The sequence below is a fragment of the Perognathus longimembris genome, chromosome 11 (assembly GCF_023159225.1).
Source record: "Perognathus longimembris pacificus isolate PPM17 chromosome 11, ASM2315922v1, whole genome shotgun sequence".
In the NCBI taxonomy this organism is placed as follows: Eukaryota; Metazoa; Chordata; class Mammalia; order Rodentia; family Heteromyidae; genus Perognathus; species Perognathus longimembris.
In genome coordinates, this window is record NC_063171.1 from 58939548 (window position 1) to 58965846 (window position 26299).

General features: G+C 60.3%; 2 protein-coding genes and 1 long non-coding RNA gene across 3 annotated transcripts; 2 read left to right on the forward strand and 1 right to left on the reverse strand.

Moving 5' to 3' along the window:
- Nucleotides 1-6451, forward strand: Ren (renin). Its single transcript, XM_048357163.1, is given in 11 exon segments — nucleotides 1-89; nucleotides 91-147; nucleotides 646-769; nucleotides 1295-1417; nucleotides 2082-2132; nucleotides 2135-2245; nucleotides 2248-2278; nucleotides 4367-4486; nucleotides 4964-5108; nucleotides 5397-5495; nucleotides 6117-6451. Coding segments are annotated over 11 exon segments (1101 nt in total). The 5' UTR covers nucleotides 1-11; the 3' UTR covers nucleotides 6279-6451.
- On the reverse strand, nucleotides 2056-19384 carry LOC125359425. Its single transcript, XR_007212553.1, has 3 exons — nucleotides 19235-19384; nucleotides 9040-9043; nucleotides 2056-2069 (listed from the first exon to the last, which is right to left on the reverse strand). It is a non-coding gene; the product is annotated as an uncharacterized LOC125359425 (long non-coding RNA).
- On the forward strand, nucleotides 9410-25491 carry Etnk2 (ethanolamine kinase 2). The gene is made up of 8 exons (XM_048357161.1): nucleotides 9410-9688; nucleotides 11257-11516; nucleotides 14238-14360; nucleotides 19306-19448; nucleotides 20489-20572; nucleotides 23010-23155; nucleotides 24008-24081; nucleotides 25312-25491. Exons 1-8 carry the CDS (start codon nucleotides 9425-9427, stop codon nucleotides 25382-25384), a joined length of 1167 nt encoding a protein of 388 aa, XP_048213118.1. The 5' UTR covers nucleotides 9410-9424; the 3' UTR covers nucleotides 25385-25491.
- The last annotated feature ends 808 nt before the right edge of the window (nucleotides 25492-26299 follow it).

Below are 26299 nucleotides of genomic sequence, written 5' to 3' on the forward strand. Positions count from 1 at the left end.
TCCTCAAGAAAATGCCCTCTGTCCGGGACAGCCTGAAGGAGCGGGGAGTGGACACGGCCAGGCTCAGTGCCAGTGGGGGCCGGGTGACCCAAGAAGCTCTCCTCTAGCAATCATACCATACCTGTGGTCCTCACCAACTACCTGGACGTGAGTGCCTGGCCGCCAGGCCGCTTCCTCCCTCCTCCCCGCCTGCTTCCTCTGGGAGCCAGGGCTGGCTCTTGTTTGACTGAGAGCACTCTACAGCACCCCTCCTACCTTACACCCGAAAAGCGTGGGGCCCCAGAGGAGCTGCTCACCGGCAGGGTTAGATTTAAAACCCCGGGCTCGGATCGCAAGCCTGGCATCCCTGGTGGAGGGGAGGGTTCCAATGACGTGGCCTGGCACTGCGTACCCCGGTGGTGCCTCAAGGTTGGCATTTCCGGTTCCATTTTCACGGTTTTCCTTTGCTCGCATGGCCTCACTGAGCAGCCTACATGCCGGGATACGAGGGACCAGGGCCAACCCACCCAGGCCCTGCCGGGCAGTGGAACCCAGAAGGGCTGTAGGTACTGTCGCCCACAGGTAGAACCAGGCAAGACCCCCACACCCAAGGCCCCCCCCCCCCCGTACTTCTCCACCCTGTACTCTTCCCTTTTACCCCTGCAGATCCAGTACTATGGAGAGATCGGCATCGGTACCCCACCCCAGACCTTCAAAGTCATCTTTGACACGGGTTCAGCCAACCTCTGGGTCCCCTCTACCAAGTGCAGCCCTCTCTACACTGCCTGTGGTGCGTGAGCCCCCAGCCCCGCGACCCCTCCCCACGCCCCTGCCCGGCTGCTCTCATGCAGTGCTGACTAAGCCAGCTACATCCCGGCCGCCACCAAGGAGCTGCTTCCTGTCTGCCTCTGCGCCTCCTGACCCCGGGCGGAGAGAGGAAGAGGGCTCCCACACTTTCCTGATACAGCCGCTCCAGGAGCCCCCTACAAGGCCATTTCCCGAGATTAAACCAGACCACGTTCTGAAACCCCTTCAGGCCCTTTTCCTCTTTCATCCTCAGCCTTAGTCAAGAGCCTTTCACTCTTACCGTGCCCAGAATCCTCTCCGCCATTGTCAGTGTTCGTAACCACCTTTAAATGCTTCATTTGAGACCAGCATTGCAAAAGTGGGTGGGCAGGAGGCGTGCCCAAGAAACACGGGCCACGCCGGGCTCTCGGGCGCCTCTGTCCCCCATCCCTGCACCTGAACCAAGTCCTCCGCCGCCCCGGCCATGCCCATAACCCGCTCAGCCCTGAGGCCTGTGCCCTCCCTCCAGAGACGCACAGCCGCTACGACTCGGCGGAGTCCTCCAGCTACATGGAGAATGGGACGGGATTCACCATCCACTACGGCACAGGGGAGGTCAAAGGCTTCCTTAGCCAGGACACCGTGACCGTAAGTGGGGGCCGCCCCTGGGCCTCGAGATTACTGGGCCCCTGGGTTACTAGGTCCAATCGCTACGTGACGGATGGCCGCGTTTCCTTCTAACCTGCACACAGGTTTGTCTGAGGCCCCTCAGCCTCTGGCTGAGCAACAACCTGCCCGAGGTCACCAACCCAGACAGGGCTCTTAGCCAGGGTCACAATCCTGTGGCCAGGCTCAGTACGTTAGGGTCACGTACAGTTTGAAGTTGCTGGGGTTCGTGGCAGGGCTGGCTTTCTTGGCCCTTCCCACTCTGGAATTTCTCCTCGCAGAGTAGCAGGAGGAAGGAGTGGGGAGCTGGTCTGGGCTATACTAGGGGAGTCCTTGGCCTGTGATAAAGCAGGAAGCTAACGACGGGTCCTGGCAACGTGAAGGTGGCCCCTGGAGGTGGGGGGGGGGGGGCGGGTGCAGAGCTCCTGGCATTGTTTCTGCCCACGCCTTAGCTCGTGCCTTGCAGCACTGGTCAATGCCAGTTCTCTCCGGACCCCATGCTGAGGGCAAGGGGTACGGTGGGAAGATGACCTCGCTCCCCATTGCTATGCCCAGGGGCAGGTTTGTTCCTGGGGGCCCCTGGTGCGGAAGCCCAGCCGCAAGCCCAGCAGGAGGTGGGCAGCCGGCTCAGGGGGCTCCTCTCCCCACAGGTGGGCGGGGGGTCACGGTGACGCAGATGTTCGGAGAGGTCACGGAGCTGCCCTGATACCCTTCATGCTGGCCAAGTTCGATGGGATCCTGGGCCTGGGCTTCCCTGAGCAGGCTGTCGGTGGCATCACCCCCGTCTTCGATCACATCCTCTCCCAGAGGATCCTAGAGAGGACGTGTTCTCTGTCTACTACAGCAGGTGAGCTGGGACTCCAAGCTGGGACTCGGGGAGGGAGGGGCACAAAGGCTGGGAGAACGGAAGGAGAGTCTGGGCTGGGGTTTTCGTGTGTGCTGGATTAAGTGATAATCCGTCGATACCTAGGACCTCACTAGCCGAGATGGAGGCTGCTATTGATTGCAAATTAACTAGCATTAAATGAATCCAAGCATGCAGTTCCTTCAGCGCACTGGTTTCCCAAGGCCGGCAGTCTCTGCAGAGAGGATGACTTCCGTGTTGGCTGGTGCAGATCTAGAGCTCCACCACGGCAGAAAGTCCTAATGGAGTTGCTTGTCTGGAACCAGAGGAGAATGCAGTTGTGAGAAGGAGGCACTGGGAGCCACATGGAGAGTGCTATGTGCGTGCGTGCGTGCGTGCGTGTGTGTGTGTGTGTGTGTGATGGCTCCTCCACCTGGAAGTAACCACCTTCATTGGCTCCTGTGTTTATGTGCACACTTGTGGATTCACTCAGAGCTGTGTGTGACACACCACCGTGGGCTGGGGGGGGGTGGGGGGTACAGAGACCCTCCGAGAGCGCATTTAGCTGAGGATGGGTGTTACAGGCATCCCACACCCGGTGCTGGAAACGACAGGTGCTTTTCAGATCTAGGTGGGGCTTCCGTACAGTTCAGCCAGCCCACACGGGAGTCAGCGCCTGAGCAGGGCCGTGATCCAATCCCAGCTGCTGGCTTAGGAAGAAGGTCTACGCCGGAGATGAGGTTGGAAGGGTTAAGAACACAAGGGCCAGTGGTCCAGTCCAGAGCAGTCTCAGAAGTAAGGAGGCTCCCTGGCTGGTGTCAGAAAGGAAGGCATTGAGGAAAGGCCACCGATTAGATTGGGGGAGGGGAGCTCAGGAAAGAGCCTCTAGAGGAAATGGAGCTTGCAAGGCCCAAGGCAAGCAGTTAAGCACGGAGGTGGGAGTAGGAAGTGGAGGTCACAAATGTAGGCTGCCCTGGAAATCCAGCCGGGAAGGGGAGGTGAGGGCCCCCAGGCCAGTGGGTGGTGTGGGGGAAGGGAGATCCAAGAGAAGCAGGGAAAGTGGGGAGGGGCTTCTAAACGCTGGAGGAAACTTGGGCAATGCTTGTGGGTGGAGGAAGAAGTTGATGGGAAATCTGAAGAGGAGATAAATAGGGGTGCTGGAGCCAGGCCATGCTTTGAAAGCAGAAGCCCCCCCCCCCACACCCTGTCCTTCACCTGGACTGGAAAGAAGGAGTCATCTTGAGACAGAGAGGCAACTTGTGCTACAACATGCAGAATGTGCACTACTGTGGTTAACTGGCCCTTGTAGAAAAGGGCTTGGGCAAATCTACTGTGCACACATGCCTCTGTACACGCCCATGTGCACCCTAGAAACCCGCCCTGGGCAGCCACGGGGCTGTGGGAGTCTCTGTCCAAGAGGGAGGAGAGGAAGGCAAGAGGAATCAGCCTCATGCCCGGCCTCATTTGTCTACTCAAGGCTGGGGTGACTGTAGGCGAAGACCCCCTTCTAAGCCTCTCCGCTGCCTGAAGGGTGGAAAGCGAGTACTTTCTCCTTATCCAGCCCAGCCACGGGGCCAGAGGCCTCACTGAAACAAGCCTCGTCCCTCCCCGTGTGATTCTGACCCGTCCCCCCCCCCCCAGCATTCGTGACCCGGAATCATATATTCCAGCTACCCGAGCATCACCTTCATCGGGCCTGCGTTCCGCCGGATGCCCGTTCTCTGCCCCTCTGCCGTCTTGCTCCAGCCCCCTGTCCCTCCCTCTGCAGCCTCCACACCACTTCTGGATCCAACCGGGCTAGGGCACCACGACGACTTGCACCTCTTTGCACTTACTTCCTGTCCTTGGGCCTTTTCCTTTCCGTGGCCTCTTTGGGTGCAGCTGGAGCGCGCTGGAAAGCCTCTGTGGGCTTAAGGAGGGCCCAGGGGGAAGAGAGGCAGTGAGTGGAAGCGGTGTGCGTTTCCTCATGCCCACACCGGCCTCGCCGCCATCCCGGCGCCCCTCCTCTGCCCCTCGCGGCACCGGGCCCGCTGACCTGAGTCTCAGCGCCTGGGACCCTGCGGGTCTCTTGATTGTGGATCTCTCCTTTAGGGATTCCCACCTGCCTGGAGGAGAGCTGGTGCTGGGCGGCAGTGACCCCCAGCACTACCAAGGGAATTTCCACTATGTGAGCATCAGCAAGACAGGCTCCTGGGAGATCGCAATGAAGGGGTCAGGCATCCTCAACCCTCCCCGCCCTCCACACTCCTGCTGGGGGGCGGGGGGCCTCTCTCCAATGCAACCTCCCCATGGCTCCAGCCCGGCCCTGCGCTCTGCCTGCTCTGTCCTGCGTGGGGACTCAGGAGGTTGTGGGGAGGCGGGGCCGCAGGCGGAGGGAGGCGTGGCCTCAGGCGGAGGGAGGCGGAGCCACAGGCGGAGGGAGGCAGAGCCACAGGCGGAGGGAGGCGGGGCCACAGGCAGAGGGAGGCGTGGCCTCAGGCTGGGGGAGGCGTGGCCGCAGGCCGAGGGAGGCGGGGCCGAAGGCCGAGGGAGGGGGTCACCCATGCTCCTCTGCTCACAGCCTCCTCCCCTGCAATCACTGGACCCCACCTGCATGGCTTCCTGTCACCGCCCTCTCTCAGAAAGGCTGTGGAGCCTGGGGTGCCCGTCAGCCTGACAGCTTCCGTCTGTCTGTCTGTGGCCTCCCAGGGTGTCCGTGGGATCGACGACCTTGCTGTGTGAGGAGGGCTGTATGGCAGTGGTGGACACAGGCGCCTCCTACATCTCGGGCCCCACCGACTCCCTGAGGCTGATCATGGAGGCGCTGGGGGCCCAGGAGGAGAGTGGAGATGAAGTAAGACGGCTGAGAGAACAGCGGGGGGGGGGGGGGGGGAGGGAGGGAGGATGGGGGGCACCACCCACTGCGATCCCTAAAATCACACCCTGTCGGGCCTTTACCTCACCCCGCTCACACCTCCCCTGTGGGTGGGTGGCCAAGCTCCACGGAAAGGGGGGACAGCCGCTGTACCCCCAGCACTCTCCGGAAAAGGGGCCAGGCCAGAGACAGGGCTCACTGTCTGCTGAGGATCTCCCACACTGAAAGGGGCTCCCTTTATCCTCTCCCCACCCCCCCCACCCCCAGTATGTTGTGAACTGCAACGAGGTGCCCACACTCCCCGACATCTCCTTCCACCTGGGGGGCAGAGCCTACACGCTCACCAGCGGGGACTACGTGCTGCAGGTAGGCAGGGGCGGGCAGGGGCGGGCAGGGGCTGTCACCAGGGTGGGGGGGGGGAGGGGAGTCCAGTCCTCCTCAGACTTACCTGCTCCTGTCACCTGGAGAGTTGTTTTTTTTTAACAATCCCGGGACCCTGGCCACATCCCACCTCTGTTAAGTCAGAGCCTCTAGCCTGGGGTTTGAACTCAGGGTCTGAGTGCTGTCCCTGAGATTTTCTTTTGCTCAAGTCTACTGCTCTACCACTTGAACCATAGCAACACTTCCAGCTTTTTGCTGGTTAGTTGGAGATAAGAGTCTCATGGACTTTCCTGCCCGGGCTGGTTTTGAACCGTGATCCTCAGATCTCAACCCCTGAATAGCTACCTAGGATTACAGGTTTGCGCCACCATGCGTGGCTCTAGATGCTCAGCTCTTGAAGGTAGCCCCAAGACCTGACACTGGCCCAGTGTGGTTGCCTCTGGGGGTGGGATGCACTTTGACTTCGCTGAAAGAGCAACGAGTGATTTGCCCAGGGGGACAGAAGAGAAAAGAATATGCTGCTAAAGACAGCTGTAGGGACCAGGCAAAGTGACAGAAAGGTGGTCATGAGCTGAGTCACGGAGCAACCCTCTTGCTTGCCGCCAGGACTCCTACGGTAACAATGACCTGTGCACATTGGCCCTCCACGGCCTGGACATCCCACCACCCACTGGGCCTCTCTGGGTCTTGGGCGCCAGCTTCATCCGCAAGTTCTACACCGAGTTTGACCGGCATAACAATCGCATTGGCTTCGCCTTGGCCCGCTGAGGCCCTCTGCTGCCTGCTGACCTTGTCTTCAGTACAAGCAGGAAGCGGCCACATTTGCTAGGAGGCCCCTCTGCCTAGGCTGGGCTCTCACGGGAGGACACTGCTAGCCCCGCCCCCTGTACCAGCCCCTGCCTGCTGTAAGGACACACAGAATAAAGACTTCGTGTTCATAATCTGCTGCATTTGGGTTGACTGGGGTTTGGATCAGAGGGAAGGGACAGCTGCATGGCCTGTGTGCACATTTGCCCCCCCCCCCCCAATGCACAGGTTCCTTTGAGCATGGTTTATGCCACTTTGACTGGGAAGCTTTGCAGAGAGCCCGTCTGTGCCCACTGTGTGCCCACAAGGGCCAAAGCTAAGGCTATGGAAGTAGAGCATGGCTCAGAAAGATGCTCACAGAATCAGCTCTGAATCCAAGCTGTGTGTTACTGAGCGAGCCAGTCCCGATTCCACTGCCTTGTGAAACTCCCCTCAGCCTCTCAGAGGCCCTACGATGGATGTGTCATTGACATAGATAGTGGATGGCAGCTGGGCTCCTGTGGCTCACGCCTGTCATCCTAGCTACTCAGGAGGCTGAGATCTGAGGATCTTGGTTCAAAGCCAGCCTGGGCAACAAAGTCCATGGCACTCTTATCTCCAATTAACCAGTAGAAAGCCAGAAGTGGGGTTGTGGCTCACCAGCCTTGCACAAAAATAGCCAAGGGACAATGCCCAGGCCCTAATTCATGCCCTAGTACCTGTACAAAATCAACAACAAAGATAGTCTATGGCAGTGCCACCTAAAAATGTAGACGCTCAGAGATCCAATGAGTACCCCACTTTACACATGGGGAAGCAGGCTCAGACAATGGGAGGTATTTGCCCAAGACCACCTAGTGAGTAAGCAAGTAGAGAAGGGTCCTGAAGAGTGGTAAAGCAAACCTAGAACCCAGCTTGTCTGACTCAGGTCCTAGAGCTTTACCCACCTGATCACACGATGGTGTCATGGGACCACACATGCACACCTACACTGCTCTCCTCTCTTCTCCCGTTCTTAGCATCCCCAGGCTGTCTGTGGGGTGTGTATAGCTTGGGGGATGGGGAAGCTGCAACCACCCACACCGTCTTCTCGCCATGGCTACCGATGCCTCTTTTGACCCCCAAACTTCTGTCCCACTAGGATTGCAGCCTCCTGGCACTGGGTTGGGGAGAGACAGGACTTTTCTATCCTGTAGCAGAAGCTGTCTGCAGTGTCCCAGTGCACAGCTGAGAGCAAGAGCCTCAGGTTCTGGGACCCAGGCTCCCATTGAGTCTCTGAGTTCCCCTGTCCTGTGAGGCTTTATTTCCTCATTGCAACGGGAAGAAGGAGTGGGAGGCAAAGTCCCTTCCAGGCTCTGACATCCGGGACTGGATGGGCTCGAGGAGGCGGCCCTCGCCCAGCACCTGCCGGGTTGTGCCCCACACAGAGCTATTTCCACTGGAATTAAAGTGAAAGTTAAGGAAGAGGGTACGCTAGCCACATTTCAAATGTCGTCTCCCCACGCGTGGCTGGCCAGTGGCCACTAGGCCAGGCAGCACAAAAGCTGCCGTCGCGGCAGACGGTCGGCCAGGCAACGCGGGAGGGTGCCAGATAGCGATGCGCCCGGGGCTCTGTGGTTGAGTGGGCCAAAAGGACAACCTGGGGACACAGAAAGGGCCCCATCTGTAGGCACTTCTCAGAGAGTGTCGGGGAACCACGTGCGATCCCTGAGGCAGGACATTGAGTGCCCTAGACCTTGCTCTGCATGGCAGAGGGCTGGCAGCCAAAGGTCCTGCTCAGGAAGTGACAGAGGGATCAATATGTCATGGCTAAGGGGGCGGGGGCGGAGGGAGTGTCTATCCATGGCTCCTCTTCCCCAGGGGGATGCCTTGCCACCCTTCCTTATAGGGTCCCACTTGGCACTGCACAGTCAGTCTGTTTGAGCCCTATAGATATGCCAGGCCAAGCCAGGCACCGGTGGCTCACGCCTGTCATCCTAGCTACTCAGGAGGCTGAGATCTGAGGATCACAGCTTGAATGAAGCCAGCATGGGAAGAGAAGTCCCTGCGAGACTCTTTTCTCTAATAAAACTGCTAAAAAAGTAGCCGGAAGTGGCGCTGTGGCTCAAGTGGTAGAGTGCTTAGCCTTGAGCAAAAAGGAGCTCAGGGAGAATGCCAAGCTCAGAGTTCATGCCTGCCCCAGAACTGGCACACAAAAATGCCAGGCCAGTAGTGGAAGCATGGCTCAAATGGTAGAACGCCAGACTTGAGGGGGGAAAAAAAAAGGCTAAGCAAGAGCGTGAGGCCATGAGTTGAAGCCACACACACACACACACACACGTGCCACGACTTTAACACTTGGAGGTGGGGAGGAGGGCAAACCCACCTCCACACCGGCTGGCCTGCTCCCTACCCCCAGTCAGATTTGCAGGATGGAAAGGAGATTTTAAAGACTTAGTGATTAAAGCCCAGTCTTCCTCGAAGTCATAGCCTAGTACTCCAATGCCGGGAAGGACACGCAGCCGGCGGGGCCTGGGGCACTCACGAACACCCCTCCCCCGCCCGCGCCCACAAAGTCTTCTCTGCAGGGAAGGAAGGAGTCTTTGAGGGGCAGAGGGGTGGGCTCCTGCAGAGTCTTCCCAGGGCAAGGGAGCAGGGGGCCCAAGCTGACACAGCCAGGATGCGGTGAGGGGCCCGGAGAACGTCCCTACCCCAGGCAGCCAGGAAAAGGCTGCTTGGGTAGCCGAGGGGTGTGTCCGAACACGGGGCTGCCCCGGGCTAGGGCCTGGGGGCGTGGCCCGGAGACGCCCCCCGCCCCCCGCGCGGACGCCCCGCCCCCTCGCGGACGCCCCGCCCCCGCGCTCCAGGTAGCCGCGAGCTCCCCCCGGCGCGCGGCGCAGCCCGGGCGCCCGCGGGCGGGGGGCGTTCCCGGCGCCCGTGATGTCACGGTGGCGGCGGACCCGACGTTGCCGGGTCGCGGCGGGCGCCGGGCCGCGAGCCGGCGGCGCGGCGGGCGGCTCCGCGGAGCCATGGCCGTCCCCTGACCCCGCCCCTGCCGCGCCCCCGCCAACCCCCCCCCCCCGCGGCGGCGGCGGCGGCGGCGGGCGCGGGCGCGGGCGCGGCGGCTCCGAGGGGGTGGGGCTCCGGGGATGGCTGTGCCCCCTTCGGCTCCTCCGCCGCCGTGCTCGCCCTTTTACCTGCGGAGGCAGGCGCCCTGCCCGCAGTGCTCATGGGGCATGGAGGAGCGGGCGGCGGCCAGCGCCGGCGGCCGGGAGCCGCCGGGCCCCCCGAGGGCCGCCGCCGCCGTCCCGTGCTTCGGCGTGTCCGTGGACCCGGACGACATCCTGCCCGGCGCCCTGCGCCTCATCCAGGAGCTGCGGCCGCACTGGAAGCCCGAGCAAGTTCGCACCAAGGTAGCCGGGCGGGCCCGGGGCCGGGGTCGGGCCCTGCCGGGGCAGCGCGGGGCAGCGCGGGGCCGCCCGTCCGCGCGTCCGCCCGTCCGTCCGCCCGCCCGCCGTCCGTGCATCCTTCCGGGTGCCGTCCCCCGGGCGCGCGGCCGCTACGCGGGGCTCGCCACGCGGGCCCGCGAGCGTGGAGAGCTCCGCCTCGGCGGCGTGGGTGCCGGAGCAGAGCCGGGCTCGCCGGTCCCCGGACCCCTCCCGGCCCCGCTCCTCCGGAGCCCCGGGCCCGCCGCGCGCCGAGGTCCACCTGCCCGCGGCCCCACCCCCTGCCGCCGCGGGGGCCCGGCCGCCCCGACCCGAGGAGGCAGAACTTTACCGGGAGCCCCCACCCCCTCCCCGTGACCGCCCCTTCCTCCACTCTATCGGGGGGGGGGTGGCTGGGGGCGGGGGGGTGGGTAGGGGGGAGACGGCCAGCCCGGCCGCCGGGCTTCGAGAAGCCTCTCTGGGATATTCCATCTACCACCGAGCCCCGGACGGGCTGTGCGTGCGCGCACCGGCTCCAGCTGGGCGCCCCGACCCCGGCTGCCTTCCGCCCCAGCCGGACCGGCTCCTCCACGCACCTGTGGGCAAAGCCTCCCGCCGCGGTCCCCCCCCCCCCACCCCGCCCCGGCAGACTCCCTAGCCGGCCTGCATTCTACAGAAGGCCTTGTGGGGGCTGCTCGTGGAGGAAGGCGTTGAGTGGCAGGGATCGGCACCAATGGGCCCGCTGGGTGGGGAAAAGGCAAAGTTCTGGGGAGGTTTTGAAGGGAGTGTGGAAGCTGACAGGTCTCCCCCAACGAGGGGTGGGGGGGTGGGGTTAGTGTTTTCAAAAGGCCCAGACTGGTTAAGACAATGAAGGCATGGAGCAGACCTGAGGGTAATTCGAACGCTGACCTAACAGGCCAGATGCTAGTTTCTTCCCTCCCTGGGCCTGTTTCCTCGCTCCCTCTAGAGGTCCTGTCTACCTCTAAAACCTATGGTTTCATCCTCCTGTCCACGCTGCCCAGAGAGCTTGTGTTTCTAGTCCAGTTATCTTGCTGTTTCTTCTGGTGTGGAAAACTCAGGCTCAAGGCCCTCTGGCCATTAAAGTCCTGGGATGGGTGCCAACCTCAGTCTTCTCCTTGTGCCTGTGTCACTGGATGGAGCCAGAGGTACAGTAGAGAGCCCAGAGCCTGCAAGGAGAGGGGGGCTGCTCCCAGTCCTTCTCTGCCACATTCTGGTCCGTGGGGGTTTCTTTCAGGGCCGGGGTGAAGGAGAAAGGAGAAGAGCAAGTTTCTACCTACCACACAGCAGTATAGGCATCCGCCTCCCCTTGCCAGATTCCATCCACAGGAAGTAGGCACAGAAGTGAGTGTGTCTCAGATGAACCCAGCTGCCATTTTCTCCCCACAAGCTCACTTGTCTACCTCAAGGTTGGAGACAGTGCCGGTTTGTGTGTGATTGTGCCCTGCATTCAAATGAGCACATCCTGCTGAGGTCCTGGGGAGACGACCAGAGAGGTCCTACTCCACCCACCCATAGCTGCCCTTTCCCCATGCTAGCGTTTCACAGATGGCATCACCAACAAGCTGGTGGCCTGCTATGTGGAGGAAGACATGCGGGACTGCGTGCTGGTCCGGGTCTATGGGGAGCGGACGGAGCTGCTGGTGGACCGAGAGAATGAGGTCAGGAATTTCCAGCTTCTGCGAGCACATGGTTGCGCCCCCAAACTCTACTGCACCTTTCAGAATGGGCTGTGCTACGAGTACATGCAGGGCGTGGCCCTGGGGCCCGAGCACATCCGAGAACCCCGGCTCTTCAGGTAAGGAGGGTGCGCGGCGCTGTGTGTCTCTATTCCTCAGGTCTGGGACTTGAAATTCTCGGGCAACTTTCTTGGTGAATAGTGAGGTCCGTGGAGACCAGTCACATGATCTGAAATTGCATGCGTGTGTGTGTGTGTGTGTGTTTGTGTGTGTGTGTGTGTGTGTGTGCTCTGCACAAACAGGCTGCAGCTTTCTGTAGGGTTTCAGTGGGAAATGCAGAAGGATGAATTCTGGGGTTGGGGGAGCGGGGAGGAGAGTGAGAGTTTAGCACCTGGTTCCCTAAATGCAACAGAGATCCATTTCTTGACCCCATGCCTCCACCTCCTCCGTCCAGCTCACTTCTGACCTGGAAACATCTCAGAGCCTTGGAAATGAAATCTGAGGCAAATCCCCAGGGCGTTCAGGGTTTCCTCCCTCTCCGCTCCTTTTGCGGGGAGCTCAGGTGTGCAAGGCCCTCTCTGGGGCAAGCGTGACATTACCAGCCCAGTGAACCGCCTTCCAGCCTGCTGCTCCGAGCTCCTCGGGACTCCCTGACAGGGCACACTGGGTTCTGGCTGCTGCTGGGCTCTGTGCGCATGCTCACAAGCCCTGTGGGTGCTGCTGTGCGGCCCGGAAGGGAAAGGACCGAAGAGCTGCTAGGATATGTCTTCTCCTTTGGCTGCGCCAGGACTGGGGTGTCAGGCAGAATCTCCTTCCTCTCCTCTGGGTGCCATGCGCTCCGGGGAGGGCGCCAGACCCTAGGAAGGCCGAGGTTCACTCCTGACATTGAGGACAGCAACTCAGGGATCTGTCCAGGGAAAGGAGACTTCTGGGCTCTGCATAACCATGTGGCCCGTCTGGGGGGGGGGGGGCGGGCCAAGAACACCGTGTCTGTCACCTGCCAAACCAGTAAGTGTGCCTTTTGGCTCTTTAGGGGCTCGGGAGTCCCTAGCTGCTGCTAGGGCCTTGGGACGTTGGCCGTGGTTGTGTGTCAGTCCTGTGTGTCGGGGGCGGGGGGGGGGGGGGGGCGGCGCGGCTGTGACAGGAAACTTCTCAGGCTGCCTCTGAGTAACTGCAGACGAGCCTAGCGCCTGGCGTGGAGAGGCAAGACCCTGCCCGGCCCCTCCCACAGCTCCTCCCAGCTCTGCTTTAGCCTCGTGCACCTGGGCTGGAAGATGAGCAGGTCCCCCCCACTCCACCCCCCCCCCCCCCGCCTCAAGGAGCCCCACGCCATCACTCATCCTCCTAGCAGAAGCAATTGCCGCTGTCAGGAAGATTGAAGGGGGATTCAGGTTCCATAATAACAAGTTGGCATTTGGGGGACAGCCCAGAAATTGGGATGGCAGAAGGCAAGCCCTTCCGCGGCGATTTTCCCCAGGATGGCCCGTCTTCCCTCCAGGCAAAGGTGGTCACCCCGCCCTCCCCGGTCCCCTGCCCCCCCCCCCCCCAGCCTCGCCTGCAGAGGCTCTTGGGAGCGAAAGTGCTGAGTGTTAAGGTTACTTTCATTGCTATGCACACAACAGCCCTATTGATATTCAAGGAGCAGCTCTGTTTTAACTCTGTTCGGAATCTTCCTGGGGAAGAGAAGGCCAGGCCTGGGGCTCAGGTCTGTGTCCCCGGCTCGCTGTGACCCCCCGGCAGGCGCCCTCCTGCCCTCCACACACAGCCCGCGGTTTTCATCCACTCTGCTACCCATTTGCAAACCTCTCCCCACCCTCGGCGCGGCCGTGGGGCGGGGGTGGGGGGGGGAGAGAGGGGACTTGTGAAGAAGCCCCCAAGCTGCCCCGTTCCCCAGATGGGGTATGACCTGCCCCTCCTCGGGGCTGGGCAAGTGTCTCGAGGACAGCTCCGCTCTTAACAAGGTTCCAAACAGTCAGCGTCTTTGTTGTCTTTCCCAGTGATTATTATTCGAGCAACAGGGCCAGAGGCAAAGGAAGCCTCAATGTTGGAGGCCTGGTGTACAGTTGGGGGTAGGGCTGCAGAAGGGAGGGTTGGCAGATGACTGAGAGAGCCCAGCTGGGACCCGGGCCCCAGTGATGGGGTCTTTATCAAGTCAAGGTCCTTCCTTTCTGACCAGTCAGTCCCGCCCCCCCCCACCTCCCACCCCCATGTCCCAGCAGGCCTCCCTGCCTCCCACTCTTTCTCTCCCAGGACCTTGGATAAGGTCCACGGGAGGACTTGAAAATAGAATGCTAGTTTGTTTTGCGTCCTTGGCACCAGACTGCCAGCATCAACTCCCTGCGGCCCAGGAAGGGGCTGCCCTCTGGCTAGCCTGATCCCCCTCCCACCTTGGCCAGGCTGATAAGAGACCGGCATTTCTTCCCTGCCTGGCATCGATACCCCTGGATGCCTTGATGGGGCGGGCACTGCTGTCATCTTCCTTTGAGAGGCTGGGGCCCAGTCCCGGGGGAGGCAGGTCACCGCAACCCACACCCAGGTGCCCCTCTGTTGTCGGGACGGCCTTGGGAAGAGTGGCATGGAACACGCCATCCATTGACCTGGGGCTGGCAGCCTCCCGCTTGCCCTACTCCTTGCTGCAGCCTTAGCTCTGGGGTTGGGAACGGAGCTGCTTGCTGAAGGTCTCAGGGCATTTTCATGCCTTCTAGGAGACCCAGGGTTCCTGGGAGACTTGAGACCCCATGCCCAGCCCCCGTGGGCCTTCCACTTCCTTCCCACGGGATCTGAGCGTGGAGGCCTTACCACTACTGATACACTCCGTTCCCTCCCGTTTTCTGCTGTAGGTTAATCGCCTTAGAAATGGCCAAGATTCACACCATCCACGCCAATGGCAGCCTGCCCAGGCCCACCCTGTGGCACAAGATGCACAATTACTTCACGCTGGTCAAGAGTGAGATCAACCCCAGGTACAGAGATTGGGGAAGACCCAAGGCTACCGTCGTCCCCGCTGCCCTTCCATTCCTTTAGCTCCAGTCCCCCCTTCTGGAAGACGTAGGGGCACAGGTGCCAGGTAGAGGCCGAAGTTTGTCCTGCTGCGCCTTCGGCCCCGTCCAAGAAGTTTGGACAGGTTGACTGCATCTCAAGGACGCAGTCGCAGTTCCGTATGCACAGCCGTTGTTTCCCCTTGAGTCTTTCAGGGGTGGCAGGGACTAGGGTCAGGAATAGCTTCTCCCCCGTTTACTTAGAGGAGACTGTGGGGCCCACTGTGGGGCCTGGCAGACCCCGTCCTCTACTTCCTTCCCCAAGGTTCGTCCTGCATGCCTGGCTGCCCTAACAGTAGAAAGGGAGGGGCTGAGCTCAGAGCCAGTCAGAAGAACCAATCCGCTGCCAACGCGCGCTGGACAAGACAGGGCTCCCTGAACTTTCCACTCCCCGCGCTCTGGCCAGCCAGCAGCCTGAGAGTCCTGCTAGCCTCTAGGTGTCAAGAGAGTTGCTGTGAACACAGGCCTAGAACAAACAGTGTGGCCTCTCCCGCCTCTTCCAAAATAGAAAAAGATCCCTTCCCCAACCTTTACAAAATACCCATCTTTCAATTTTTAATTGGCATACGATAATTATGCATACTTAGGAGGTATAGCATAGTATTTCAGTATGTGTATTCAGTGTGTAATGACTAGATCTGAGTGATTGAAGTATCTATCACTTTAAACACTTACATTTTTGTGGTTGTTGTTTGTGCCTACACTGGAGCTTGTACTCTTGTTTGGCTTTTTCTAATTGAGCCATACCTCTACTTCTGGCCTTTTACTCGTTCATTGAAGGTAAGAATCTCTTGGGCTAGGCACTGGTGGCTCCCACCTGTAGTCCCAATCAGGAGGCTGAGATCGGAGGATCGCAGTTCAAAGCCAACCCCAGCTGGAAAGTCTGTGAGACTCTTATCTCCAGTTAACCACCAGAAAACCTGCAGTGGAGCTATGAGTCAAAATGGTAGAGCACTGATCTTGAGCAAAAAAGCTCAGAGGCAACACCCAGGCCCTGAGTTCAAACCCTGTGACAAAGACGAAGGAGAAGGAGAAGGAAGAAGAAGGAGGAGGAGGAGGAGGAGGAGGAAAAGGAAAGAAAGTCTCTTGATCGTCTTGATCTTCTGCCTGGGCAGCGTTCCAACCCTGATCCTCAGGCCTCAACCTCCTGAGTCGCTAGGATTACAGGCGTAGGCCACTGTGCTCTGCTCATTTTTCATTTCTTTGTGCGGGCAGCATCGCGAGTCCCCTCTTCCAGTTATTTTTGAAAGTGTGATTAATTTGAACATAGCTTCTGTTGGCAGTTTTCATGGGAAGTAGGGTGCATGCAGCACAGGTCTGGAAGATGACACACATTAACAGTCATCTCCCTTGTGCGTTCCTGGCACGCCTGGGTGGCTACCTGGCTCCTCCCACTTAATAACTGACCCAGGCTGCTTTGGAACTCTTTGTCCAGGATAGCCCCAGCCTGTCCTCTGCTTGACCATGTTTAGACCTTCCATGTCACATTTTATCTCCGGGACAAGGTCAGCCTCGTCCCTGAGAACTAGAATGGCTGAGGGAGAACAGGACTCTCGACAATTCTCCAGGCTCCAGGCTACTTGAGAGATGGCAAAGCTGGCACCCAGAAGGGGAATAGGACTTGCCCAAGGTCAGTGGTAGCTGGTCAGTGGTAGCTCGGGATCTAGGCGGTAGGCTTCCTTGCCTTCAGGTCCCCATGTAACCTTCAGTGAGGGGGTATTGACATTGTAGGGGGAAAGGGGTCCCTGGGGAAGAGCTGGCCACCTCCCTTTGCTCTTGTCATGCATTGAGCAGGTCAAGGTCTCACTTCTCTGAACTACTTCAAGGGATAATCACTGCCCTGAACTGCCTCCCCTACCCCAGAGTAATCATTTAAACTCGATAAAGCCTTGGCCTCCCATATTCTTATCTATTTATATTATTTCAGAAACATTGAGTGACTGGCATTTCAAACAATAGGAAAATGAAAATGATCGTGCACTGGCCCTGCCCTCAGGAAGCTTCGGAGCCGTTTGGATAAACACACAGGCTCATGTTCGGTACAGAAGGCAGGTTGTGTAATGCATGGAGTTGAGGGAGACAGCAAAGTTCCTGGCAGAGGAGGTAGGGCTGAGAGGAGAAGGGTCTGCTGCATTTGGGGGTGCAGGGCTTGCTCAAAGATGTGAGCAGCTGAGGTCGACTGGAGCAGACCTTCAGGGAGGCCTGGGAGAAGGGGCTGGAGCTAGACACTGCGGAGCTTGGGTGCCAGGGACCACGACGGTGGTGAGCAGGCGGGCCAAGCCGTGAAGGTGCTGGAGCCAGAACTCCGGTTTGTTTAGGAAGTGATCTGCGGGGGCACCGCGGGGACGGGTCTGAGGTGACATTTGGGGGTAGGCATGGACCTGCGGTGGGGATGAAAGCTGTGGTTGTTGTCATTAAATGTCTTGGTCTTCCGGGCTTGGAGAAGAGTCCCCTGGGGTGCTTGCGGGGTGCAGGTTGATTGAGGGGCCTCACTGGGAGCCTGGGACTGGACATTTAGATGCCCCCGCGGGCACTGAGGCAGGAATCTGTGAGGAATACTGTGTAGAGCAGCATGGTGGGGAGACGGGGTGGGGAATGGATGGGGTGAGAGATCCGGTGGCCTCGCTGGCTGCTCGGCCCTAAAAGCATCAGGATGAGCAAGAGAGAGTTGGGCGCGGAGAACACTGGGGGCATCGAGAGGAGATCCCCAGGGGTGGGTTGGTGGAGGACAAAGGTGAAAAGCCAAGAAACTGGAAGGCTCAGAAAAGTCACCCAGAAGGGTAACGTGGGAGCCCAGGGGAGACTTGCCAGGCAGAGGCCCGTCCCTGGGCAGGAGCTCGGCCTTCCCCGGGGGACCCCCTCCCTTGGCTCCACCCGCTGACTCTGGGCCCGAGGAGCACAGCGTCGGGGCGAGGGTGCTTCCGGGTGACGGCAGTGGCCCTGTGCCGCCAGCCCCCAGCCTTGGAAGAGTCTGGCGGTGTCAGGACTGAAAGCCACGCTGGCAGAAGTCCAGGCGCGCAGGGGAGGGGCGCCGGGCGGCCAAGGGAGGCTGATGGGAGATAGGGCCGGTTGTTCCCACAGTAACCAGCGTGGCGGCCTTGGGTGGGCAGGGTGGGGCCAGGCTGAGGTCAGGGACCGGGCAGCGGGCATCTGGATCTCATGGCGGTGTTTTTCAGGCCAGAACCTGAGCAAACCAAAGGAAGCCTCCTCCTTGCCCTGTCGTAGGATGGCCTCGGTCCAATTTTTTTTTTCTGTTTTTGGTCATGGGGTTTGAACTCGGGGGGCCTAGACGCTGTCCCAGAGCTCTTTTGCTCAAGGCTAGCGCTCTACCACTTGAGCCACGGCGCCACTTCCGGTTTTCTGGTGGTTCATTGGAGATAAGAGTCTCACGGACTTTCCTGCCTGGCCTGGCTTCAAACCACAATGCTCTGATCTCAGCCTCTCGAGTAGCTTGGGTGACAGGCGTGAGCCACCCGAGCCCAGGTGAGAAAGAGAATCTTAGGGCGTCTCCTTAAGGATAGCCGAGATGAGAACACGTGGGTCCCCCTCACCCGGGGCGGGCAGCCTGACTCGGGGGCCTCAGCAGAGCCAGAGGGGCCACACCGTGTGGCTGTGGGGAGACATGGCAGCTTTGGGATCCCGGACAGGTGGAGGACCACCCTGTCCCGATGAGGAACCGTGGGGTTCAGCCGTGGCTGAGTGGAGGCTGACACCAAACCTCTCTTCTTCCCAGAGCCTCCGTTTCCCCATGTGGTTGAGTGGAGGACCGGGGAAGCGCCTCTATCTCAAAGAGGGAGCCTGTCAGCTTTTCCTTTCCCACAGGGGACTTCTCAGTCACAGAAAATACCCTTCCCGCGTTCTGGGGGCAGGGGGTCGGATGGACAGAGAGAGGGCGCATCTGATTCCTCTCCTCTTCCCTATGCCTCTGCTGCCCTGGGCAAAGCCACGAACCAGAGACACTGGAGCGGAGATCAGCCCGGTCCCTGGCTCCCCTCCCCCCCCCGCCCCCCCCACTGTCCTGGGATTTGAAGGACTGTGCTGTTTGGCTTTTCAGAGTACACAGACTTGAGTGCATCCGAGGGACCAAAGTTCAGAGCACCTGAATACATGGTGTCCTTGCCCAGCTTTTGCTGGTAACTTTATTGATTAACCTGTTTGTTCGTCGCTTTGGGGGAGAGAAGGCTGGTGCGTGCGGGCGATGGGAGAAGGCAGCATCAGTTGTGGCCTGGTCATCCTGGTGGGCGGGACCATTGTTAGAGTGGCAGAGCGTGCGCACTGGACCGGGCCTGCCGGGCTCCCGGGCCTCGCAGGTTGGAGCTAGGCAGTGCTGGCTTACTGCCTTACTAGGCCTGGATGGTCTGAGACTAGGAGATTAGACTGCCTGGTCCCCCTGGGGCCTTCAGCCTGTGACATTGTCATCAGCTTCCGGCTGTGAGGGGCCAGGAGGGAGGGGTCTCCCTTCACAGACCCGCAACCTCCTGCAGGGTTTTCCCAGCATCCCAGACCCCACACCCGGCTCTGCTCTGCCTTTCCCCCTCCCTGCCCCCTGGCCCTCGGTCCCTCTGACCCTGGAACCATCCGATCCGGATATTCGTTTCTCACATCTCCTGCCCTTCCTGGGTTCTGCCTTCCTCACCTTCTTGTCCATTTCGCAGAATGCCAGCAGTGTCATTTGGCTGATGGTATCTGACATGGTCAGGGTCATCTTACACACGACAGGAGTAAGAATCTCCTGGGGCTGCTTGTCTGAGAGTTTTGCCTTAGAGAGAGGCGTGACAGGGCTGGGGCTGCCCCCTCACCCCCACCGCAGCCCTGCACTGCCTGTCTATGTCAGTCCTCTCCCACCAGTTATGTTTTCCCCCCTCCCCAGCCTTTCCACAGATGTCCCTCAGGTGGAGGTGCTGGAGCAGGAGCTGGCCTGGCTGAAGGAGCACCTGTCGCAGCTGGAGTCCCCCGTGGTGTTCTGCCACAATGACCTGCTCTGCAAGAACATCATCTACGATAGCACCAAAGGTACGAGCGGTCCCCGGGCCCCTGCACACCCGGCGGCACGGCTGGACAGACGGACGGCCGGCGTCAGGGCCGGTGCCTTAGGCTGCCACTTGGACAAGCAGAAGATCTGGGTTTTGATCTTAATCTGTAAAAGAAAGGGGGGAAAGAGAGCAACAAACTTCATTTAGAAAAGTCTGTTGCGTGGGGTTGGAGGGCGTGGCTCTGTTGGTAGAGTGCTAGCTGCTAAGTGTGAGTGAGAGTCAGGTACGGAGTTTGAGTGCTGGTCTCAGGCAATAAGGAAACGAAAGGGAAGTCTGTTGCATGAAGGAGCTCAGGACAGTTCCTGATCATTAGTGTCCGCAGGCCACTCCTTGTGATGAGTGGCTCCACTTCTGAGGGCATTGTGGCTGTCCTGAGACTCTTGGTGTGCCTGAGGGTGTAGTCCCTGGGGGGGCACAGGTACCCTCGGTATGCAGGACACATGAGATTTGCTCAGGACCCCTTTTATATACCAAGCTCCAGCAACACTCAAGTCTCGTATGACGTGGCATGGGGCTGCAGGTGTAGCTCAGTGACACAGCCCTTGCCTACTGTGTGAGGCCTTGGGTCCCATGCCCAGCACTGCAAAAGTGAAGCTTAAATTGAATAAGCCAGGTGCCAGTGGCTCACACCTGTGATCTAGCTACTCAGGCGGTTGAGATCTGAGGATCACAGTTCAAAGCCAGCCCAGACAGGAAAGTCCATGAGACTCTTTATCTCCAGTTAAATACACACACACACACACACACACACACACACACACACACTCACTCACACACACTCATAAGACTTAAGTAGTAGAGTGTTAGCCTTGAGCAAAAAAGCTCAGGGACAGTGCCCAGACCCTGAGTTCAAGCCCAGAACTGGTTCTAGATGAAAGAGTGAATGAATGGGGTCGTATTTGCATCTGTCTCTGAACAGGCTTCTGTATACTTTAAGTCATGTTACTTACAACACCTCACACAGTGCATGCTGGAGACCCTGTTTCCAGACCCGGGACCAACTCTCTGCTTTGCCTCCAGGTCACGTGAGGTTCATTGACTATGAATATGCTGGCTACAACTACCAGGCCTTTGACATTGGCAACCACTTCAATGAGTTTGCAGGTGAGAGCAGCACCCTTCTCTTCATGGGGGTGCCGGGTCCCCAGGAAGGACTACCGGTAGTTCTAGGCTTGCAGAGTAGAGGCTTCCAACACCCCGACCTGCAAACTATCACCATCCAAGTGGGAAAGGCACATCCTGCTTTTAAGGAGTTGTTGTTCTCATGGTGGCCAGCAGGACCTCCCTCCCCCCTCCCCCTCCCCCAGAGAGCTGACCTCTGCTAGCCGGCTTGGCAGTTTGGTCCCTGTGGAGTCCCAGGACGCATTGCTGGGCTGCCATGTGAGTTAACAAACGGGCACTTCCTCTGGGCAGACACAGCTATCCTGGCTTGTCCAGTGTGCACAGGACAAGCTTCTTCATGCAGACCACAACTTGCACGCTTGTGCACCTGCAGACAAGGGCTGTGCACCTTTACCTCCCCAGTTCAGATCCAGGTGTTTCTGTTTCCTAGCTGTGTGACCCCTGGGCAGGTCACTGACCCTCTTTGAATCTCCTGTACAGTGGAGGTGATGGCGGGACCCTTTCACAGGCTTGGGCTGAAACACATATGCATGGCACGCGCCGACTTTCCCGCAGCAAGCCAGAAGAGGCTGAGTGGGAAAGCGGCTGGATTGCCCTATGAAGGCTAGGCATGATAATCCTAGCATCTCAGGAGGCTGAGATCTGAGGGTCGTGGTTCAAAACCAGCCTGGGCAGGAAGGTCCATGAGACCCCTTGTCTTCAAATAACCAGACGTGAGGCTGTGGCACCAGTGGTAGAGCGCTAGCCTTGATCGCAAAAGCTGAGAGACAAGGCCAGGGCCCCGAGTTCAAGCCCGGGTACAAGCACACGCAGAAAAAGATGTGCACCGTAGTCCTGTCTATGAGAAGGAAGCAGGGCAGGTTTTCCAGCTCGGGGGAAGAGCAGAAGGAGGAGGCAGTGTATAGACTGAGCTGAGCGTGGCCTGAAGGAGTGTACCGTAGCGTGCTGTAGCGGGTGACGCGGGTGCCAGCCCCTGGCTGAGGACGAGCGAGCTGTGCCGGCGGTGGAGAGGCCGCCTCTCCCAGGCCGGCCACGGCCAATCGAGTCTCCTCTTTAACCCCAGGGGGCCGGGCCGGTGAAGCGCGCTTGTGCCCGAGGGTACGACTCTCCAGGGCAGCCACCAGCTGCACCCAGACCCGGAGGGAGGACGGGGCCCTGGGCTGGGCAGAGCGGCAGAGCAGCCGAGCCGCGAGGTGTGGCGCACAGGCTGGCACTGGCAGGGCACCGGGCCCGGGGAATGCTCGGCTGCAAGCCCCTCGGACCTTTCCAGAGGAATAACGCCTAAGCGTCTTAAGTCCTTAGCCACAACACAGAGCAAAGTGCCGCTGGCATTTCTCCAAAGGGGCAGATGGCACCCTGCGCCCAGGTTGGACATGGAAGGGGAAGCGCAGAGCGCGGGGAGGAAGTGGCTAAGAGATGAGGTCTTTGGAGCCAGGAAGGAAGCGGGTTCTGGGGACTGACTGGTTGACAAGCCCAACCCTGATCACACCTCTAACGGGCTGCGTGGCCCCTGGCGAAGTTCTTTTCTCCTGAGCCTTTTTATCTTCACGGCCATGCACACCTGGGGCTCCGGAGGCCAGTGTGTCTTTGGGGACATAAAGGATGCTAGGGAGAGCAAGGAGAAAGGAGGAGAGACCCTAGAGAACACGGCCCATTCTGATCTCCTCTGAAATAAACCCCTTTCCATGCCCAGCAGGTGACTGGGGGCACCGGGCTGGGCCTTGGCTGAGCCTGGCTGTACGTCAGAATGGTCCGGAGAACTGGGCAGGGGTGTGAGGGTTCTGTCCAGTTCAGGGTCATTGTGAGAAGCAGCGCGGCTCCTTGTCTGATGGCGGAGGTGATCTAGGCCTGCCAGCGGAGGGGGGCTCTCCAAGGCTAAGGGGGACCCCGTGTGAAGCACGGGCCCCGAGGCGCTCAGTTGCCGCACTGGCTGCCGTAGCCCGGTGCGTGCCGTCCGCGTGCCATTGCTTTTTTGTTGTTGCCCTCGCTGGTTCCTGTGCCGGAAGTCAGTGTCTCCTGTTTGCCCGTGGTTGGTGCTCTGCCGCTTGAGCCACACCCCCGGCCCTGCTTTTTGCTGCCCATTGCCAATGGAGCCTCAGACCTTTTCTGCCCGGCTTCCAAGTGAGCTCCTCCAGCCCTCAGCCTCCGTAGCTAGGGTTACATACAGGCGTGGGCTGCCAGTGCCCGGATATGTAACTGTGTGGGACAGTGGCACCGTTGGGCTCCTGCTGCCCCCAGGAAAGCGCACCTCTATTCTGCTTTCCTCAGCCCCCCTCCCCCCCAGGGGGCTGTGTCGGCGGAGCTGGGGGGGGGGTGGTCAGAGGGCCTGCAGTCCCAGGGTCCCTCTGCGGCCTCAGCCCTCGAGGGTCAGAGGAACTGGGGGGAAGGGGCCCACTCCAGCAGCCGCCCTCCCCGACAGGTGTGAACGAGGTCGATTACTGCCAGTACCCCGGGCGGGAGACCCAGCTGCAGTGGCTGAGCTACTACCTGCAGGCACAGAAGGGGGTGGCCGCGACCTCCAGGGACGTGGAGAGGCTCTACGTGCAGGTCAACAAGTTCGCCCTGGTGAGTGAGTGCTCGCCCGCGCCCCGGAGGCCGGGGAAGCAGGCCCTCTCCCGCCTCCCGCCCAGGCCGTGCGGAGGGGCCCGGGCCCCGGAAAGAGCCATCCCAGATGCCCCCGTGGTAACACCCGGCCACGCTCTTCCCTCACCGCCCCGCCAAGCCCAGGTTCTCTCCTTTCTAGAGAAATCCTTCCCAGGAAAAGCGCAGCTCCCCGTTTGAGCAACCCTTGTTTGCCTGACTAGTTCTTCCTACTATCTAACCTCAGCCTCTCTTGTTGAAGTTAAGCCCCTCCTTTTGTCTTCTTTGTTTTTTGCCAGTCCCGGGACTTGAACTCGGGGCCTGAGCACTGTCCCTGGCTTCTTTTTTGCTCAAGCACTCTGCCCCTTGAGCCACAGCGCCACTTCCAGCTTTTTCTGTATATGTGGTGCTGGGGAATCGAACCCAGGGCTTCGTGCATGCTAGGCCAGCACTTGATCGCTAAGCCACATTCCAGCCCCTCCTTTTGTCTTAAGTCTTCTGCCGCCAGGCCCACCCTGGGCTTTAGGGATCCTTCTCAGCCTGGGTGCCTTGGCTTTGGGGTGCCCCTCGGGAGATGCCCTTGTGGGAGACGCCTGATGGGGTGTCCATTAGGATGGTGGGTGCCAGCCCCTGGCAGACCGGCTCTGCCCCTCGTCTTTGGAGTGAGGCGGGGAAGGCCCCAGGTGTGGTCTGACGGCGGGCCTCGGGAACCTCGGGAGCCTTCCCAGCCGGTGCCGGCCTTCCCCGACGTCGGCCAGCGTCCCAGCCCCGCCTTCCCGCCCCCCCCCAGCCCAGCCCCCCCCCCCCCCGGGCTGACCCTCTGTGGTCTGTCCGCAGGCATCTCACTTCCTCTGGGCTCTCTGGGCACTCATCCAAAACCAGTACTCCACCATCAACTTCGATTTCCTCAGGTGAGGAGAGGGGGTGGCCGTGGCGGGGTGGGGGGGGGGAAGAGGGAATCCCAGAACCCCCCAGGCCCACCCGGCGCCATCGCCGCGCCCGCGGCCCACGCGCCCAGCGAGCACACGGGGTGAGCCGCGTGATTGGAAACCCATCGGAAGGGGACACTGAGGCGCAGTGTCGGGAACTCGCTGAGGCCACTTGGGCGGTTTCGCCAACCACGCTGCCCCCCCCCCACCCCACAACACGGACCTCCCCCCCCACCCCCGCTTCCCCTCCTGGCTACTCGCCACACGGAACGGCCCGGAACGGCACCAGGCCGTACCGGGAGAAGGGGGCTTGTGGGTAAGGACGGACTGATGTCCCTACGGGCTGGGAGCCGCCTCCTCCTCCCTTGTCCAACCTGTCCACCCGTCCAGCCGCCGCGGAAGGGAACCATACCCACGACCACCGAAAGCCGGACGAGGTAGAGCCTTGCCCCGGGCAGGATGTCTGCTATAAAAACAAACACTATAAAAAAAAATAACACATGGACCCTGTGTACAGTATGGAAGCCGGTGGCTTGGACACTTCAAAATGGAATTTTTTGGTGTGTATAATCCATCAATATTGCAGCATCTGGAAATAAAGCCGGAAGAACTGAAAACCAATTCTCAAAGGAACATTGGATGAACATTCTCCCCAGTACTGGGGAGCCAAGCGCCCCACAACTGGTTGGACGACTTGGACTTTGCCTCCAGTTTAGCTTTTTGCTGATTAGTCTTGTGGATTTGTCTGCCAAGGTTGGCTGCAAACCTCAGTCCTCAGACACGAGCCTGCCGAGTAGCCGCGATTAGCTGAGTCACCAGCCAGCCCCCCAGCTCTGGCGGGGTTCGTGATGGGTACAGAGCTCGTTCTGCAAAGTGAAGACATTCTGGAGATTAATTACACATTAACATGGATATCAACGCTACCCAGCTGTGGAGAACAAAACTCTAAACAGATGTTTGCCCCAGTCTGACCTAAGGAAAAGAAGTCATACTTGAGATAAAAACAAAAGCCAGGGACTGGTATAATGATGCATATATACGTATGTATATATGTGTGTATGTGTATGTATATATATATGTGAGTTCAGACCCCAGTACAGACCAACCGCCAGTACAGACTGCAGTTGACCTGCGCTGACTTGGGACGGGTGCGGAGCTGGGGAGGAAGCGAGTCTCCGCTCTCACCCCGGCTTCCCTCCCTTCCCCCCGCAGGTACGCTGGGATCCGATTCAACCAGTACTTCAAGGTGAAGCCTCACGTGTCGGCCTTGGAGCTGCCCAAGTGACCGGCCGCCCCGCCCCGCGCCCGCCCGCTGCCTGGCCGAGACCGGGCCTCGGGGGCTCACCCGTGTGTGCCCTGGGGTCTGCGGCCTTGGGCCAGGCGGGGCCGGGTGCCTGGAGAAGGCCCCAGCGGACGCCACTGTTGTGCGGAGGGCTGACGGGAGCCCCCTGGCCTGGCCGGGCTGAGGGGGAAGTGCCTACCCACAGCCAGGCCTTGGACACGGGCCCCGACGGGAAGCACGGCGCCCCCAGTGCCCCGCGCGGAACCCGGGCTGCCTTAGATGTGTCTCGGGCCCTTCCCGGCAGGGGAGCCGGGAGGGCGCCTTTCTACCTCCAGCGCGCGCGCATGCCTCGTGGGGGGACTGGCTGAGCCCCAACCCAGCAGGAAGCCGGCTCACAGCCGGGTGGGCTGGCCTTGGGGACGGGGGTGGGGGGTCCCCGCCGTCCCCCCCCCCCCCCCAGGCCTCAGCCCCGAGCCCGCTGAGCCGCTGTGGCTCGGCCTGAGGGTGGCGTGGCCGGAAGCGGGCCCCATCTCCACGCTGTCCTTCCGCCCACTCGGGGACGAGCAGCGGGAGGGCGCGCCGGGCACGGGGCCGGGGGGTGCGGTGCGTGTGTGTGGCGGGAGCCCCGCGGACGGACACGCGGGACCAGATCACAAAGCGACTCATTTGTAAATGACCCTGGTTTTCTGTATTAAATGCTCATTTCTGGACTGTTGCGTGCGTGTCTGAGGAACGGCGAGGGTCGGCGTGGGTGACCGCCTTGCTCCCCCTCTGTGGACCCCACCGCCTGGGCTTTTCTGTCCTTGGCCGCTTCCCCCCCCCCCCCCCCGCGCGCCTTCTGGGCCTCGGCGTGGCCATTCACCGCCCTCCACCATCCCGCGCGAGTCCTCTGCCCCAGTGCGGCGCTGCTGAGCCGGA